The 19,460-nt window shown below is 48.9% G+C and overlaps 1 protein-coding gene across 1 annotated transcript in view; it reads right to left on the bottom strand.

Annotated features, from left to right (window-relative positions):
* Window positions 1-19,460, bottom strand: part of LOC135221627 (pyruvate dehydrogenase phosphatase regulatory subunit, mitochondrial-like) — a 128,107-nt gene that overhangs the window by 55,133 nt on the left and 53,514 nt on the right. The window contains exons 12-14 of the mRNA XM_064259294.1: window positions 17,157-17,305; window positions 15,796-15,923; window positions 12,607-12,776 (exon numbers count right to left, since the gene is read on the bottom strand). Coding sequence (XP_064115364.1) covers window positions 12,607-12,776; window positions 15,796-15,923; window positions 17,157-17,305 — 447 coding nt within the window. The remainder of the gene's footprint in view (window positions 1-12,606; window positions 12,777-15,795; window positions 15,924-17,156; window positions 17,306-19,460) is intronic.

Genomic DNA, 19,460 nt, shown 5'->3' with positions numbered 1-19,460 from the left:
CGACAGAACTCGAGCAGTCGATCCCTGTCCTGTAGCAACTGCGAGCGGTAGCTCGCCAGGACTAACCAATCGTCGAGATACCCCATCAGACATATCCCGTGCGAATGGCCCCAAGCAGACACCAGAGTGAACACTTGCGTGAACACCTGTGGTTGTTGAGACCGAAGCAACGTGGCCTGAGCTGGTACACAGTCCCGTCGAGGATGCAGCGGAGTACTTTCCGAAGGACTGATGAATGGGTATTTGTAGATACGCATCCTTCAAGTCCACTGAAAGCATGAAATCGTTCTCCCTGATAGTCGAGCACTGAGCGTGCCGTCTCCATTGTGAACCGGGTCTGGCGAACCAACCGGTTCGGGGAGAGAGATCTATCACTGGGCGCCAGCCTGTCGTAGACTTTTCCACCAGGAAGAGTCGGCTGTAAAGCCCGGTGACTGATCCGTACCGATTTCTACAGTTCTCTGCTCAGCATGGTCTTGATCTCCTGTCTCAATGCTACTCCTTCGATGCCCCTGGAACGTACGCCTGCTGATGGACCGGGTCCCAATGGCTGGCCAGGCACCCCCCCACTTCCGGCAGCAGGTGAGGGGGAATGCCGTCCTTCCACTGTGAACGTCGTCTGGCTGGGGCTGATCGAGACCTGAGGAGAGAGCCGATACCGCTCCGACTCATTCCAGTCCTCGTCGAGGTCGAACCTCAGGAGGACCGAAGGGATATATATACGATGTCCGAGACAGTAGAAACGCCTCTGTCGCAGTAGAGGAGTGAAGGAGACTTGTTCGAACCGTCTAGAACCGAGAGAGCCTTCTTGTCGGAGACGAGAGACTACCTGGCTCAACCCAGTCGGCAAGCTCCGATCGCGGCAGACCCACCGTCGATTTGGATTCCCTCTCGGGCCCCAAACGACTCGAGCCAAGACGTGGCTCTGCTGGTGGGAGCGGCGATCCTTCCCCGAGGTCATTGTGCTGACGAATCAGCGCCGTAACCTCGGCAAAGTTCCTCTGGATCTCGGAAGCCACAGCATCTTGCAGAGTGGGACCGTTAAGCCCTTCGAACAAGAGCATATTCCGAGAACCTTCCTCCTAAGAAGGGGGAACAGCGACAGCCCTCTCGGTCTTCCCCATCCACTTGCGCATACGTCCTGGCCGTCCAAGAACCGTGCCTGGCACGTAGGGCGTCGTGGTTGGGATCATGAGGGGCGCACCCCTCACGATCACTCCTCAATACCTCGCTCCTCCCGGTGTAACCCGAGGAGGTTGAAGGTACGGGAGAGGCAGACCTGACGCTCCCTCGTCGCTCGCTGGCAGAACCAGCAGGCTTGGAGGGCTGCAGGCGATCGTCAACCCGCGTGACGATCGAGCTGCAGGCCTGGTCGAACCGTCTCGCTGTGGAGAACCGGCTGGACTGAGCACAGCGGCCCCGATCTCGAGTGTCCAGAAGAGCTGGTGCTGGTTGCCGTTCCCGATCGCTCTCTGTGAGAGCGACGGTCAGGCGACCTGCAGGCTCCACTGTCGCAGTGAGACCGGTGCTTGTCCTCACGGCACGTCACGTCGCTGGTTCCAGCCGTGGCTGGCACCGGCGAACGGGAGGAGGGCCTCTTCCAGCCTCAGCCCGTGGTCGGTCGTGGACCGTCACGTCCCCGGGTAGCCAAGCTGTTCACCGCGAGAGTGAGAGCTGGTCTGGTGAGAGTCGCATGAGCGGCTGTCACCAGTCTTCCGCCCCCGTGCCGTGAACCTGACGCTGAGCGGACTCAGAGGTCTGGTTCCTGGCTGCACGGTCGCTGGTAGGCGACCGTACACTCGGTACCTCCCCGCGAACGAGAGGCCGAGACGGACCCTGATGCAGTGGCAGAACCACTGACACCAGGCGAGGAAGTACCGGTGTTAGCCGGTACCCCCTCTGGTCCCCGTAGTCTTCTTCCTTGCGGAAGAAGAGACGGGCCCCGCTCTCCCGAAGGAGCAGGAGGACCAGCGGAAGGAACCCTTCCGTCCCACCGAGGTGAGACGGGTCCCGAGAAGCTCCCGAGGAAGCTTTCTTAGGAGGGAGGAGGCGACCTCTTCTTCTTCGGTGCAGCTTTCTCAGGACAGACGTAAGATCTGCTATCCAGGGCGGAGCCGGGGTCTGCTGTAGCCGAAGCCACAGGGCCCGGACGCACCTGTACAGAACCCAGACCAAAGTCTGGGGTAGTACCACCACGAACAGGGACGACATCAGCAGGTATGGGGCATACTCAGGAACAGCAGGCACGGCCAGCACATCATCGGTAGGGACAGCCAGCGCAGCAACGGCAGGAACAGCCAGCGCAGCAACGGCAGGGACAGCCAGCGCAGCAACTGCATGGACAGTCAGCCCAGAATCGGGCAGGTACGGCGCAGGCAGCACCGGAAACACAGGAAGTGGAGCAGCAGCCAGCAACATCCTGGTACCGGCGGCAGGCGGGTCCAGGGCGAGTTCTAGGGCAGCGGAAGTGTGGTCGCTGCAGCGCGGCAACCACGAGCGGCGGCGGCACGCCCCCTCCCTCTCGGTACGGCGAACGGCACTTCACAGCGGCTGTAGGCAAGACTGTTACCACGTGAGGCGAGTACACCAGGTGAGGAGGGACGTCGTCACCTGGTTGCGTGGTCACCACTCCATGGGTGACCGCAGTAGGCCCAGACATAGAACCGCAGCCCCTGGACACCAGCACGCTCTGCAATTGGAAGGACGCCCCATACCTCACCAAGGTCCACCCTCGTGGCAGTAGCACCTGCGGAAATAATAGTAGTAGCGATTAATGGGGGGAAATCCCCTCGTGCGGGGGTTTGATCCCTCCCGAACGAGTGGAAGACCCCTAATACAATTGTACATCGGGCACCGAGCGCCCTCCCCCGCGCTCGACGGATCGGGCGAGGAGAAGAACGCCGATAACCTCCCCCCCCCAAGGGGAAGAGCCATCTGTGGGAACTGAGCGGGGGGGGTCTCGTTCCCCACCCCCGCACAGTACCCATGTACCCAACAACAAAATAAGAGCCCTAGAGCAATCGTGCCATCGGCACGATACAAGCAGGGAAGGATCAATTCCCTGAATGAGCGGAACTTGAACCAAATAATATTGATGCAATCAATAATAAGGAAACAAAATGAAAATGCATCTTGCAAAACGATTCACTTCACAATGAATAAGGGCTCGGATCGAGCGCATTTGCGCCCTCGGTACCGAGCGCAAGGGTGAAAGGTTTCATTCCTTACCATTTATGGATCAAGGTTTCTGGAAACCTTGATCCATAATGAATTGATTGCAATCAACAAATATATGAAAATGAAAGACTACTGCGCTTGCGATTTCACTTCATACAAATAAAAAGGGGAAGGATCAATTCCCGTGAATAGCGGAACATTGATCCCAGTCAACAATGCAATCTCAATAAAAAAATGAAATGAAAAAGAACTGCACTTGCGATTTCACTTCATTCAAAATAAAAAGGGGGAAGGATCAATCTCCGGGCAATTGCTCGGAAACTGATCCAAAATGAGTATTTGCTACAATAAAAAAATAATATATGAAAATGAAAAAGAATACTGTACTTGCGATTCCACTTTCATACTGAATAATTTGTTTCCGTGCCGAGCGCATTCGTTCGGCAACGGGCATACAAGTCAAAAAAATATAAATGAAAAGAGCACTTACTTACGATTTTCTCTACACATTTCAACCCAATTATACTCGGAGCGAGCGCTCCCGCCCTCGGCACCGAGCATACACAATACGAGGATCATTCTGGAAAATGAATTCCCGCAATTACGCCCTTCAGTCCCGGCACTCGGGTAATCGGAGGGCGTTGTGACCAGATCCTTTAATTCACAATTGAATTCAATGAAATGATTGTACTTACAATTCAGTTTCACTAGATACATAGAAAAAGAAAAACACAATCATGCGAAAGCAAACGACGATGAAGCGGGCAGAGAGCGATGATACACGTCCACACGCCAGCAGGCCGAAAGCAAAAGTGATTTGTTTACCTCCCAGGTCGCGCGCGCGCGCCTGTCGGACAAGCAGTTAACTACCAGAAACCCCTTGTTCGAAAGCGTTACGACCTTAATCCAGCTGCCGCTAGTACCTTCCTATTGTAAAAGGACCGAAGGTTTGTATACCGTGTCGGAACAAATAAGCGTTTTAGCTTACAATTGCGTTTTTGCGACCATTTCGGTAGAGTCAAAGTTGACCGAAGGTTGAAATTTTGGCAATTATCGTTATTTATATGAAAATATCTCAAAACTGATAAAAGCTACAAACCATTGGGTTGTTTTTAGTTGTATTGTGCATGAAATTGCGCACATTTCCATATATAAAACTTTATATAACGGCTAATTTTAAAATGGTGCAAACATTCTACCAACAATCGCATGTATGATTTTTTTCGGAAAGTTACCGCGCGGACGTAGGAAAGAAGTGTTTTCTCATAAATCCACCTATAAATCGAAATATTGTGCTAGAGACTTCCAATTAGTTTTTGTGCAAAATTAGGTAAATGATTGAATATTACTAAAATATGACAATTTGTCCAAATTGCATTTTTCCTAACTATACAAACCTGAGGTCCTTTTACAATAGGAACGGTACTCAGCGGCAGCTGGATAGGTCCTGTAAGCTTTCGAACAAGGGCGGTTCGGTAGTTAACTGCTGTACCGGACAGGCCGCGCCGCGCGGCGCGACTGGGAGGTAAACAAATCACTTTTGCTTTTGGCCCCCAAGCAAAAACTGCAGAGTGAGGGGTGGCATGAGGTGGGGCTATGTGTAAAAGGACCTCAGGTTTGTATAGTTAGGAAAAATGCAATTTTGGACAAATTGTCATTTGTTCCGACAGGCGGCATACAAACACTTCGTCCTTGTACAATAGGAAAGACTCCAACTTGTCCTTGGTGGGTGGAATCTGAGTCTTTTGTGAACAGACTGGTGTTCGCCCCAACCTTGGAAGCTCCCTGGTCGTAAGAGCGAGGGAGGGATCCAAGCCTCTGTCCGATTGATCGGGGTGTGCACCGCAGGATCAATGGTCAGAACCTCTGGACCGAGTACGGTAAGAGAGAGGGCATGCGTATCTCTTCGTACCAGCAATGTAAGAACTTGTTCCTGTACAGGAGCAAATATAAAGTTCATGGGTTTGACTCTTGTAGGCATCCACTTCCCCCCCTTGTAGAAGGAAGTGGTGGATATTCTGCTCCTATCCCTAGTGAAAGGAATAGGAGTGGGGCTCTGTCATATAGCTCACCTGCATCTCGTCCTCATCCAGCGTAGTGACGACCATGGCCCTCTGCCCACAGGTAGAGGGGGAGGAAAAGATGGGAAGAGAGAGCCAGTCACTCACTCACTCACACATCCATCCACACAGTCACACCAGGACTCGATGCTGTTCAGCCTGCGAGGGTCTGGGTTAGCTACACAACTTGTTGAGCAGCCACCACGGGTCCCAAGGAAAAGGTATCCAAGGACCTGTGGGCAATATCCCGAAGGTAGAAGGACGTAAAGGTAGTCTGGTTAGACCAGACCCCTGCCTTCAGGACCTGCGCCACGGAGAAGTTCTTACGAAACGCCAACGATGGGCCAATACTTCTGACTTCGTGAGCTCTCGGACGGGACGTACGGATGTCGTCACTACCATCAGCCTCATACGCCCTCCTGATGCCTCACGCAGCCAGAATGCAAAGAGTGTTCTTGGATACTTCTTTCTTGGTGACCCCGGTGCTAACGAAGAGGCTCGACACTCAGGCCTGAGGTGTCGAGTTCTCTTCAGATAGCGCCGTAGCGCCCCTCACAGGACAAAGCAGCATCTCATCCGCATCATTATCGGTGAAGTCCAATAGGGAGGGAATCGTGAATGACTCGAACCTGTCGTCAGGGACCGACGGTTTCTGAGTCTTCGCAACGAAGTTCGGGACGAATCGAGCAGCGCCCGGATCCCCATCCCCTGGAGTGTCGTACATCCATAGGTGAAAGACCATGAAGTTCCCCTACTCTCTTCGCCGATGCCAGGGCCAGCAAGAAGAGGGTCTTGAGGGTCAGATCCCATGTCTGACGACTCCCGGGTAGTGGCTTCGAACGGTGTTCGAGGTCAGACTCCTAAGGACGAGAGTCACGTCCCACGCAGGGGGCCTGAGTTCCCTGGGTGGGCAAGACCTTTCGGAAGCTCCTCATAAGCAAGGAGATCTCGAACGAGTTCGAGATGTCCAACCCCCTCAGTTTCAGGACGAGCGCCAAGGCGGCTCTGTATCCTTTGACTGTGGGGACTGAGAGGAGCTTCTCTCGGCGAAGAAAACGAGGAAATCCGCTACCTGCTGAAGAGTGGCTCTGAGAGGATAGACCCCGTCTACGACACCAACCACGAAGACGGCCCACTTCCCCTGGTACACAGCTGCAGAGGACTGACGGACGTTTCCAGCCATCTCTGTTGCTGCGCTACAGAAAAGCCTCTCGTTCGCAAGAGATGGTGGATAACAGCCAGCCGTGAAGACGTAGGGACTGGACTGCTCGGTGGTACCGCTCGACGTGTGGCTGGGCGAGAAGGTTGTGCCAAGGGGGAATCTCTCTCTTCTCCTGCGAGAAGAGCCAGCAGGTCCGGATACCAAATGGCCTGTGGCCATTTGGGAGCCACCAGGATCATCCTGAGATTCGGGGTGACCAGTGCTCGACTGATCACCTTGCGAATCAGGCTGAACGGGGGAAAGGCATAGGCGAAGAGGTTTGTCCCACGGGTGTTGAAGAGCGTCCTCTGCAGCTGCCCATGGGTCCGGCACGGCCGAGAAGAACACCTGGAGCTTCCTGTTGTGCCGGGTGCGAACAGATCCACGACTGGTCGCCCCCACAGGTCGAAGAGCCTTTCCGCCACGTCCTGGTGTAGAGACCATTCGGTCCCTATCAACCTGATACCCGACGGCTGAGCGTGTCTGCTACTACATTCCTCTTCCCTGGAATGTAGCGTGCCGACAGCTCTATTGAGTGTGCCTGAGCCCACTCGTGCACCTGCGAGTAAAGCTGGTACAACGGGAGAGACACTAGGCCCCCCTGTTTGTTTGACGTAAGCCACCACCGTGGTGTTGTCGCACATCAACACCACTGAGTGTCCCATCAAGCGGTCCTGAAACTCTTGGAGAGCGAGAAACGCTGCCTTGAGTTCCAGTACATTGATGTGAAGGTGCTTGTCGTTCTCGTCCCACACTCCTGAAGTCAGCAACTCCTCCAGGTGTGCGCCCCATCCCTCGTCGATGCGTCTGAGAACAGCTGCTGCATGTCCGGGGGGGGAGTGCGGAGAGGCACTCCTCTTAAGAGGTTCCTGTCGTCCAGCCACCAGGCTAGGTCCTGCCTCACCTCCTGTGTCAGTGACACTGGAAAGCTTGGGGGATTCCGTCGCCTGCGACCAACTCTCCTTTAGTCTCCACTGAAGAGACCGCAGGTGAAGACGCCCGTGAGGGACTAACTTCTCGAGTGACGACAGGTGTCCGATCACGACTTGCCATAGCTGAGCTACCTGTTCCTGCCGAGACAGAACTGGTTGGCTGCCTCCCTGAATCTGCTGATCCGCGAGTCTGTGGGGAAGACTCGCCCTGCTACTACCGTGTCGATCAGCATACCCAGGTACTTCATCCTCTGTTTGGGCTCGAGATCGGACTTCTCGAAGTTCACCACGATCCCCAGATCGTGACAGAACTCGAGCAGTCGATCCCTGTCCTGTAGCAACTGCGAGCGGAAGCTCGCCAGGACTAACCAATCATCGAGATACCTCATCAGACGTATCCCCGTGCGAATGGGCCCAAACAGACACCAGAGTGAACACTCGCGTGAACACCATTTGTGGGGCGGTTGAGAGACCGAAGCACAGTGCCCTGAACTGGTACACCGTCCGTCGAGGATGAAGCGGAGGTACTTTCTGGAGGACTGATGAATTGGGTATTTGGAAATACGCATCCTTCAAGTCCACTGAAAGCATGAAATCGTTCTCCCTGATGGAGTCGAGCACTGACGCGTGCCGTCTCCATCGTGAACCGGGTCTGGCGAACAAACCGGTTCAGGGGAGAGAGATCTATCACCGGGCGCCAGCCTCCCGTAGACTTCTCCACCAGGAAGAGTCGACTGTAAAAGCCCGGCCGGTGACTGATCCTGACGATCTCTACAGCTCTCTTGCTCAGCATGGTCTTGATCTCCTGTCTCAGTGCTACGTCCTTCGATGACCCTGGAACGTACGACTGCTGTTGGACCGGGTTGGAGGTGAGGGTGGTGGCCGAGATTCGAAGGGTAATAGATATCCCTCCCGAAGGACATCTACAATCCAGGTCTCGGCGCCGTAGCGCTGCCAAGTTGCCCATGGCTGGCCAGGCACCCCCCCACTTCCGGCAGCAGGTGAGGGGGAACGCCGTCCCTAGCGTTTCTCCCCTTTCTTCGACTTCTTCCCAGAGCCTCCACGGGATGAGGAGGGCTGGGAGGAGGGCTGGTTACGGCTCCCCTTGCCATGCCAGAATCGAAGAAGACAGAGTCATTCCCCGGGGCGGGGCTTCGACGCAGCAACCGTCTTAGCCGCCGAGGAAGCGCTAGCCGAGCTCTTAGCCTTGGCCGCAGTCCCGAGGTTGCCCAGAATCCTTCGAGACTGCCTGGTGAACCAGACGGTCACTGTCGTCAGTGCGCCGTCTGTCCACCGCAGCGTCCACCATCTCTCCTGGGAAGAGAGACGTGGAACTCCGTAAAGGTCCGTTGCGAAGTCCCAACGCCGCTTCACGCCCGGCCGCCTGGAAACCCGAGTAAGGACAGCGTCCCTTCGTCGGAGAACCAGGTTGGCCCACAGGTTCACCGTCTGGTGGGCTAGGAAGGAGATGGCTCTTCCCCCAGACTGGCAAAGTCTCCTGAAGGCCGAGTCATCTTCGGGAGAAATTCCCCCGGAGTTGGCTGCGACCTTAGATACTGTGAGGGACCACAGATCTAGCCAGGAGACGGCCTGGAAAGCTGCCATGGCGGTAGATTCCAGGCCGAGTGCCTCTTGCTGCGAGAACCACAGGTTCTCGGACAGGAGCTGTTGCAGAGACACACCCGGAGTCAGCCTAGCTAACTCCGGGTTTCACCTGTTTGGGCGGCACAATCGGGTCTTCAGATGGCACGTAAAACCGCCGCTGTCGTAGCAGAGGAGGTGGAAGCAGCTTGCTCGACCTCCGCCAGACTTGAGCGAACCGTCTTTGTTCCGGTGAGACAAGCGATTCAACCTGGTCCAGCACTGAGTCCGCAAGCTTCGAACGCAAGGCAAACCCACCGTCGGTCTGGGTTCCCTCTTCGGGCCCCAGAACGACTCGAGCCGGGACGTGGGCTCGGATGGTTGGGAGCGGCGATCCTTCCCCGAGGTCGTTGTGCTGACGAATCAGCGCAATAACCTCGGCAAAGTTCCTCTGGATCTCAGGAGTGACTGCATCCTGCGGAGTCGGACCGTCCAGTCCCTCAAACAGGAGCACCTCCCGAGACCCTCCTCCCTCAAGGAGAGGAGCAGCGACAGCCCCCTCTCGGTCTCCTCCAACCACCTGTGCGTACGACCTGGCTGGTCCGAGGACCGAGCCTGGTGCGTACGACGACGTGGCGGGATCCTGAGGGGCGCACCCCTCACGATCACTCCTCACTACCTCGCCCCTCCCGGTGTAACCGAGGAGGTTTGAAGGTATGGGAGAGGAAAGACCTGACGCTCTCCTCTCGCTCGCTGGTAGAACCAGCGGGCTTGGAGGACTGCAGGCGATCGCCAACCCGCAGGTGGCGATCGAGCTGCAGACCTAGTCGAGCCGTCCTCGCTGTGGAGAACGGCTGGACCGAGAACAGCGGCCCCGGTCTCGTGTGTCAGAGGAGCTGGTGCTGGTCGCCGTACCCGATCGCTCTCTGTGAGAGCGACGGTCAGGCGACCGGCGAGCTCCACTGTCACGGTGAGATCGGTGCGTATCCTCACGGTGCGTCAGTTCGCTGGTACCAGCCGTGGCTCGGTGCCGGCGAACGGGGGGACCTCTTCCCAGCCTCAGGCCCGTGGCCGGTCATGGACCAGTCACGTCCGGTCCGGGTAGCCAGCTGCTCGCCGCGAGAGCGAGAGCTGGCCTGGTGAGAGTCACGTGAGCGGCTGTCACCAGTCTTCCGCTCCGTGCCGTGAACCTGACGCTGAGCGGACTCAGAGGTCTGGTTCCTGGCTGCACGGTCGCTGGTAGGCGACCGTACACTCGGTACCTCTCGCGAACGAGCGGCCGAGCCGGACCCTGCTGCTGTGGCCGAACCACTGACAGCAGGTGAGGAAGTGCCGGTGTTAGCCGGCACCCCTCTGGTCCCCGTAGTCTTCTTCCTTGCGGGAGAAGAGGACGGGTCCTGCTCCCTCCCGAAGGAGCAGGGCGACCAGCGGAAGAACCCCCGTCTCGACCCAGAGCGACGGGCCCTTAGAAGTTCCCGGAAGGAGACTTCTTATAGGGGGGGGGGGCGACCTTCTTCTTCTTTCAGGCGGGTGAGCCTTAGAAGAAGAAGGGGAAGAGGCGGCAGACGACGACGACGACGAAGAAGACGATGAAGACGACGACGACACCTTCCTCCTCTCTTCTTCTTCTTCTTCGTCAACCTCCTCAGGACCGACGTCAGATCTGTCATCCAGGACGAGCCGGGGCTGCTGTTGCCGAAGCAACAGGGCCCGGACGTTACCTGCCGAACAGACCAGCATCGGGAGCAGCGGCGCCAGGAACAGGAACAACATCAGCAGGTGCGAGCATCACAGGAACGGCAGACGAGACGGCAGGAGCAGGTACAGGTACAGCAGCGGTGGTCACGGCAGGTACGGCAGACTGTGTGGGCGGTCCAGATGGGCGAACCAGCGGCACAGACGTCCTAGGTACCGGTGGGAGGTCCAGGGGGGGCGGAGCTCTTCCCCCTTCGGGCACATGAAGTCCGGTCGCGGCAGCACGGCAAACCCAGGTGGCGGCATCACACTCCCTCCGAGTTACGGCGACTTGGCCCCTGCACCGATGTAGTGGGTGTTACAGAGACCGCGTGCTGGGTGTACACCAGGTGAGGAGGTGAAGCGTAGCCGGGAGTTGTAAGGGTCGTGGTGGTGGTCGTGACCGTTGCATGGGTGACCGCCACGGAGCCAGCGAGATGTATGAGCAGCCCCTGGACACTCGGCACGCCCTGCAGCCCCAACGATGCCCACACCTGTCCGAGGTCATCCTTCGCGGCAACCGCGCCACCTGAGGAGGCAAAAGTCGGGTGATTAGAAGGATCCTCTACCCGCTCGTCGCGCGAAGACGAACGGATAGAGGACCCAGAGTACAACTCTACGTCAGGGTATCTAGCGCCCTCCTCCACACTCGACACGTCAGGAGAGGAGAAGGACCTAGACACCCCCCCCGAAGGGGAAGGCGCGAGACGTGGAAGTTGAGCGGGCGGCAGGAAAGAAGACGAAGTGTCCGTCACCAAAGGAGTCGCGGGAGAGCTTTCCGACGACTCCTTTGCAGGCCTTCGCTTCTTCCTGCCCTCATACAAAGTCCCACTGCGCCTCCGACCAATCATTACATACATCACAGGGCTCGGCTCGGGTGCATTCGCGCCCCCGACACCGAGCACACAAAATATGAGGGTCAATCTCCGGGAACGATCGGAACTTCCCGCATTTACGCCCTTCGATACCCGGGCAAAGTCTCCGTGGGGTAGCGAGGCGAGGAGATTCCATCATTAATAGATAATTGATTGAAGCAATTAATATGAAAAGAGAGAATGATTGTACTTACAATAACTCTTTCATACACAATTACAACCAAATACTCAGAAAGCAAACGACGAGAAGCGGGCAGAGAGCGTCGAACACACACGTCCATCCACTGCGAGGCCGAAAGCAAAAGTGATTTGTTTACCTCCCAGTCGCGCGCCGGAAGCGCGCCTGTCGGACAAGCAGTTAACTACCGAACCCCTTGTTCGAAAGCTTACGACCTATCCAGCTGCCGCTAGTACCTTCCTATTGTAAAAGGACCGAAGGTTTGTATGCCGTGTCGGAACAAATAAGAGTTTTAGCTTACAATTGCGTTTTTCAACCATTTCGGTAGAGTCAAATTTGACCGAAGGTTGAAATTTTGGCAATTATTGTTATTTATATGAAAATATCTCAAAACCGATAAAAGCTACAATCATGAGTATTTTATTGTTGTATTCTACATAAAAATGCGCACATTTTCATATATAATACTTCATGTAACGGCTAATTTACAATGGTACAAAAATTATGTCAAAGTGACGAAATAATTTCAGAGATGTGTCACAGATACTTTTTAGTGCGGCAAGAAAGAAATTCGTGCTTGCGCGCCTGCATAACGATTGTAAACAAAACAACCTTGATCCGTGAACTCCCAGCATCCCCCCCAAGGCGCGTGATTCAAGAGTTTTCGGCTGGTAGGCCTAAAAGTATTTTTCCGCGAATTTTAAAAAAACTTTTGTATGTCGACGTAAAATACGTCCAGTCGGCACCCGAGAGATAAAAAATGTTGACGTAAAATATGTCCAGTCGGCGTTTAAGGGTTAATGACTAGTTACGTAATATCTAGATTCTTATTCCTAAGTTCGATGAACAAAAGATGATACATACTCACCTCATTTGGTATATATAACACCCACCCTAATTCGCCCGTATGGGTCAAGTTCATGGCACGGATTCCGTTAGCAAGCCCTACATCAATTTCTTTAAAGGAAAAGAAAGGGAAGGCCTTGGTGCTCAGGTCAACGTCTGTTAGTTCGGATAAAACTCTTCGTGCAAGAGGTCCTGAAATGAACAATAACATCATTCTGGAAAAATAAAAAGTAGCAAGGTATGTAAAAGCTTCTTTATTCTGTAGTTGTTTGAATATCTGAATTGATTATAAGATCACCTGCCAAAATAATTTCTAAAGTTCATTCATATTTCTGAGCAGTACTTAAGAGATCATCCGTAATTTTTGTCATCTTTGCATAAAGTGTAGTTAAGAATATTAACTTTATAGAATATTCAGCCAATACAACTTGACATGCAACATTAATAAATACTGTTTTAATATGCCTGAAATTGTGACAATGTGACACAGACTGCTTTAGAAAAGACATTGCATGTTTGTAAGGCACTAGGCGATACAAATGACTAGGCGATACAAATGCACAGGAGGTAGGAACTCAACAAGCATTCACATTAAACACCTGCAATGTCAACTAGAGAGTTAAAATTACAAATTATATGTATGTATCTGCTATTATGTAAGACACATTTCTTTAGCATGTAAGACACATTTCTTTAAAAACAAAAAAAAGTTATGGAAATTCCTAGTTCATCTTGTAAAGTGAAAGTCAAGTGTACAAGTGTAACCCACAAGCTATAAACAACTGGCTTCAGGACTGAGCAACAAATCTTTCCCTCAAGCATACCTCAAACTACTGTTGTCTCTTTAAACAAAGTTAGGTTCAACAGATGAAACAACTTATATGACTCTGCAATTTGGATAATTCTATTACACATTACATAAGTACTAAAAAATTTAGTATAATTGAATTAAAAATGAAACCCACTACAATACATAAGAAAATATTTTATCAATCTTTGGCACTACTATTAGTAAATACCATACTTCACAGTTACCAGTAACTATTGTCTCCGTTACAATACATACCAGTCATCTTTTCTTAATACAAATATCTAAGCATAGGAAGTGTGTATTATTATCTACATAATAAGTAAACTACTAGACACACTGTTTTAAACAAAAGTCTTATGGCTTCAGTAAATATTATCTAAGATGACATTACATACAAACTGTCTTTGCTTCATAGGCATGTCTAATTTTATGGCTTTTATATTACCAGTATAATAGGCAACTTTCTTCAACATTTGTAATATGTAATTGTTACCCAGTGGTCACTATGTCTACTAAACATAATGCTAAGTTAGCTTAGCTTTCCCATCTTCCCCTGTTGCCCCTGCTGCTGCCTTAGCCTGCCTCCAAAACAATCACCAACAGTGTACTTACAGAATTTGACTTTGCTTATGCTATTGTTGCAAAATATCTTTAGCACATTTACATTTCAGTCTCGATAAAAAATATTGCTAAAATATTTTCAGTAGACCTAAGATTACAACATCAGTATAGCTGTGTGTGAGAGAGAAAAGAAACAGAGAAGGCTTTTTATGCTAGTCCAAGAGAATTTTGCATTATTAAGCTCATTCAGCAATGATGTTTTCCATGTACCATGCAACATAAAGACAATTACACTGCAATAGTATAACCTTTGCAAGCTTAAAATTACAATAACAGTAATACAGTAAGTGTGCGGTTGTATAAAGTCGCAATAACAGTAATATAGTGTGTGTGTGTGTGTGAAAGAGAGAATTTTTTGGACCAGTCAAACATTCAGTGATTGTTTTGTAAGACTATTCAGGGAGACATTCATGAGATACTTTAAGTTCATTTTTTACTGTACAACTTTGTTAGCTAAAGTACCCATGATGTGTTTTCATGCTACTGATAAATTTTTTGTCATACAACATAAAAAAGGATAATCCTGTGGTATACCTTTAATAAGTTTAAAATTGCAGTATCAAATGCTAACACAGAGACAGAACACATGACATTGTCTGTTACACTTATGCTGGCTGCTGTGTTATGCAAAAGCCATTCCTATAATTCATACAAATGCATATACTGTATTGAGAAGGGCAGAACACTTGACGTGCCTAAAAGTACAAATTTTACTGTTTCTTCTCCTTTACTGTGCTATTTTGAATATATATGTATAATAAGTTTCACAACAAACCTACAGTGGGAAGGACTATAAAAATCAGGGAAAAGAGGAGTATGTATGTACATATTTTTGACATTCTTCTAGAATAGGTTCCTCAAAACTGGGATACATATTTCTTGTATGCCAGTAAATATAGCACATAAAATTTTGCATGTTGCAAAGCAGAGTACACACTCTTCACATTTTACTTATGATTAGTATATGAAAATAAAAAGCACACTGATATGTCCAGATTTCAATATGAAGCTTGAAGAGGCTACTTTGTTAAAATCCCCAAATAAAAACAAGGCCATGGTTATGGAACCATTGGTTGCAATCCATCAATGAACTAAATTACTTAATGGACTAGGACACTCTTCACTGAAATGGTGTGAAAACTTAATGTGCTTACAATGGAGAGGAATATCAACCATTTGAGATGCTGTTGACAATTGTAATCATCATCCATTTTTCAACTTGTGAAACTCTGAAGACAACATATTTCAAACCCTGAGATTCTGAAGATATGCTCTTACTATGTTCACCAAAAATCACAGAAATGTCATAACTAAGAAATTGGAAATCTCTGTTCTTCAATGTATTAAGATTTTTTTTTTTTTATAAAAAAAAACTAGTTTTTCCATTATATTGATTTTTTCTTTTACGCATTTCTAAACATATGATAAAGATCATTATTTATCTTTAAAATTATACCAAATTCACTGCATATCAAGAAGTGTGAGGTTCGGAGACACATAAGCACTAACTTTCATTATAACATTGTTTTTCAGATTTGGTTATACCAGAACAATAATACTAATGCCTTTCCTCCATAAAGCAGGCTGAAAGATAACCCCTCCCAAAAAAATAATTTTGAAAAAAGGAACACCAGGGAATACTAAAGGCAGGTGTTACATCTTACAGATGATAGGGAATATGTGTACTGTGAAAACCATCACGGTAAGAATAAATCTGATATTAAACCAAAAAATTATGAACTTGATAAGACTGCAATGATACCAACATTCAATACTAACCCATCAGACATATAGCAGTGTACATGGATGTGATATCACTCATAACAACAGATCCATCTGAGGGGAGATTTCTCTTTAACCAGGTACCACAGCGTGTCTGCTGAATACTGGGAGATATCATCATATAGCTGAAAGATAAAATGTACAATTGTGAAAAGTAAAAATGATTAGTGAAGCAATACTGCAAGACTCTAGTGATCTCAAATTGCATCTATCCACCAGTTAAACTACTGTATAATATTACCCTTTCGATGAAAAGGTCAAACAGAGAAAAGCCTACAGAATATAAAGATATCATGAGAGTTCAACTAGCCTGAGCTGCCTTATTTCTTTATTTTTACTTACGCTACTCTCTGATTTTAATCTCCCTCCATATTTTAATCCTATGTTGCCTTGCAATCCAATCCAATGTGTAAAGAAAATCTTAAAGTTTACCATATCAAACTATAAGACTGAAAATGATATTACTATTAACTTCCCCAGCCCAATCCTAAAGCAGGGGGATATTTGACATAAAGAGCAATAATAAATACATAAAAAGAGAGGCACAGATGTGCTTAGCAATCAGTGTTTACTAAAAAAAACTTATTGATGTACATTAGCATGAGTCAAGCTTGCGAATGGCACTGAAATTTTCCTTTCAAATGAAACATTAAGCAAGCCTTCTCACTTGCTTCACCCCAACTCATTACAAAGTAGCATCCATTTCCCGCTTGATCCACTCATGCCATGCTAAACCGCACCCATTCCCAATCATCTCGATGCAGTTCATTTATAAAAGTATCTTGCAGTGCTTCATATTCTAAGTAACAGATTCTTGTCTGTTACCCAAGCAAAATTAGTATTGGAGGCCCAAATATCATGAGTTGTTCAATAGCAACTTAATAATGATGAATGATAACTAATAAAAAGAGGATTAAATCTAATTCTTGTTGCTAAAAAGAATTTTTCTTTAAAACAAAGGAAGTGAACAAGGGCTACAGTGTGCAAACATTTTTTGTTGCTTATCAACTACTGCGAATAAGCTAATTTAAAATGCCACAGAGCAAAAATTCTCAGCTCACAATGCTAAATAAGCCTTGGTCTCGCAGCCTCAAACATGTACAGTAGTACAGGCCTTTGTAAAGTAATGTCCTATAATTGTAAAGGAATACCATTAACTTTTTTTTTTTTTTTGCATCAGGCCAAATCATTTTTGTGCCACTTGAGGAGCACTATAGTGAACAATCAAAACCAAATATTCTTTATTAGACAAAAATAAAGGCAGTATTATCCCTGAATTACAGAAATTGTTAATGTACTTCTTATACGTAAAATGAAATTATAGTCAACTAGAAAAGAAAACTATAAACTCTACTCACTGATTTGGAGCTATGCGTGCTAAGGAACAATCATTTTCATATCCCCCGAGAGAATTCTGCATACCAGTGTGAATGATCCCGCCAACAGGAATGTCTACATCATTACTGCACAAATACTGTAGAGCCTGTACCACCTCATTACCCTTGGACTGAAAAGCAATTCATAAATAACAAAAATAAGTCAATTGCATAAACCTGAAATTAAAAATGATATTGTCATGTTACAATAAAGTTTTATACATACTTACCTGACAGATATATACTTAGCTATAGACTCCGTCGTCTCCGACAGAATTTCAAATCTCGCGGCACACGCTACCAGTAGGTCAGGTGATCTACCGCCCTGCCCTGGGTGGCAGGACTAGGAACCATTCCCGTTTTCTAATCAGAATTCTTCTCTTCCACCTGTCTCCTGCGGGGAGGCTGGGTGGGCCATTAATCGTATATATCTGTCAGGTAAGTATGTATAAAACTTTATTGTAACATGACAATATCATTTTTATATATCAACTTCCCTGCCAGATATATACTTAGCTGATTAGCACCCATTGGTGGTGGGTAAGAGACAGCTAACTACTGAAATAGACAGGTAAACAACATATGTTGTAGGTATTAATAAACCTTGGTTCCTACCTTATTAGGCTGAAGACTTCGCGGCTACTGCCTTGGAGTCTGCTTAGCCTCAAAAGCCTCAGCGAGATATTGATCTATGGCTAAGAGTTCTTGTGGGTCTGCCAATGGGGTCTTATCCACTTACTCGGCAGAGCCTAAAGGCCTTTGTCATTGGGTGCTATTCCACTAACATGACAATACACCTTGTTCAAGGAGCACAACACCGATCCCGATCACCTGATCCTAACATCCATGTTAGTTCTAAGATTGCAAGGAGTCATCCCCGAACTCCTTACAAACAACCAAAAACTCGAAACATAATTACACTTTCATTTACAAAATATACAAAAAAAAAATTTTGTACTCCCCGACTAGCCATACATACCCTTGATCCCCTACCAGCAATGACACTATGCTCCCGTGCGACATCAGTGAGCTTGCTAATAGAAAACCAAGCACATATCTGACAAGAGGGTTTATGTACGATAAAAACACAATATTTAAGGATCAGTCTTTGCTCCAAGACCCAGCACTGTATCTGCTGATACAAATGGACCTAGAGAGAAGCACTTCTCATAGGTCACTCTCACATCCTTCAGATAATGAGACGCAAACACTGAATTGCACCTCCAATATGTAGTCTCAATGATATTTTTAAGAGACATATTCTTTTGGAACGCCAAGGACGTTGCTACTGCTCTCACCTCATGGGTCTTGACCTTTAGAAGACTGAAGGATTCCTCCAAGCAGTTCTTGTGAGCGTCCGTAATTACGCTTCTCACAAAGAAAGCCAAGGCGTTCTTGGACATGAGTCTTTTGGGTTCTTCACCGCACACCAAAGACCTTGTTGACAAGCTCCCATCTGTCTCTTCCTCTCTAAATAAAATTTAAGAGCTCTCACTGGACAGAGAGACCTCTCTATCTCTCTGCCTACGAGGTTAGATAGACCTTTTACCTCAAAGCTTCTGGGCCAAGGTTTTGACGGGTTTTCGTTCTTCGCCAGAAACATTGTCTGGAAAGAACAGATGGCAGCATCTCCTTTGAACCCCACTGTGGAATCTAGAGCGTGCAATTCGCTCGTCCTCTTGGCTGTAGCGAGAGACAACAGGAATAAGCATTTCCTAGTGACGTCGCGGAAGGAAGCCAGATGTAAAGGCTCGAATTTATCCGATGAAAGGAATTTCAGGACCACGTCCAGATTCCAACTAGGTGTTCTAGGAGTTGCTGCTTTTGAAGTTTCGAAGGAAATAATCTAATTAGATCGTGTAGATCTTTGTTGTCTGCAATATCTAGCCCTCGGTTTCTAAATACTGAAGACAGCATGCTTCTGTATCCCTTTATTGTTGAGACAGATAGGTGTGATTCCTCTCTCAGAAAGAGGAGGAAATCGGCAATATTCACTATAGAGGTACTGGAGGAGGACAGCTTCTGACTCTTACACCACCTCCTAAAGACTTCCCATTCGATTGGTATACTCTTCTCGTCGAAGCTCTGCGGGCTCTAGCGATAGAGCCCGCAGCCTTGCGAGAAAAGCCCCTCGCTCTGACAAGTCTTTCGATAGTCGAAAGGCAGTCAGAGCGAGACCTGGGAGGTTGTGATGAAACCTCTCGAAGTGGGGTTGTCTGAGTAGATCTGGTCTGTTTGGAAGAGATCTGGGGAAGTCCACTATCCACTCCAGTACCTCCGTGAACC

Source organism: Macrobrachium nipponense, chromosome 3 (assembly GCF_015104395.2).
Source record: "Macrobrachium nipponense isolate FS-2020 chromosome 3, ASM1510439v2, whole genome shotgun sequence".
Classification (NCBI taxonomy): domain Eukaryota; kingdom Metazoa; phylum Arthropoda; class Malacostraca; order Decapoda; family Palaemonidae; genus Macrobrachium; species Macrobrachium nipponense.
The sequence above is the reverse complement of the archived record's forward strand: the minus strand, read 5'-3'. Positions and strand labels throughout refer to the sequence as shown.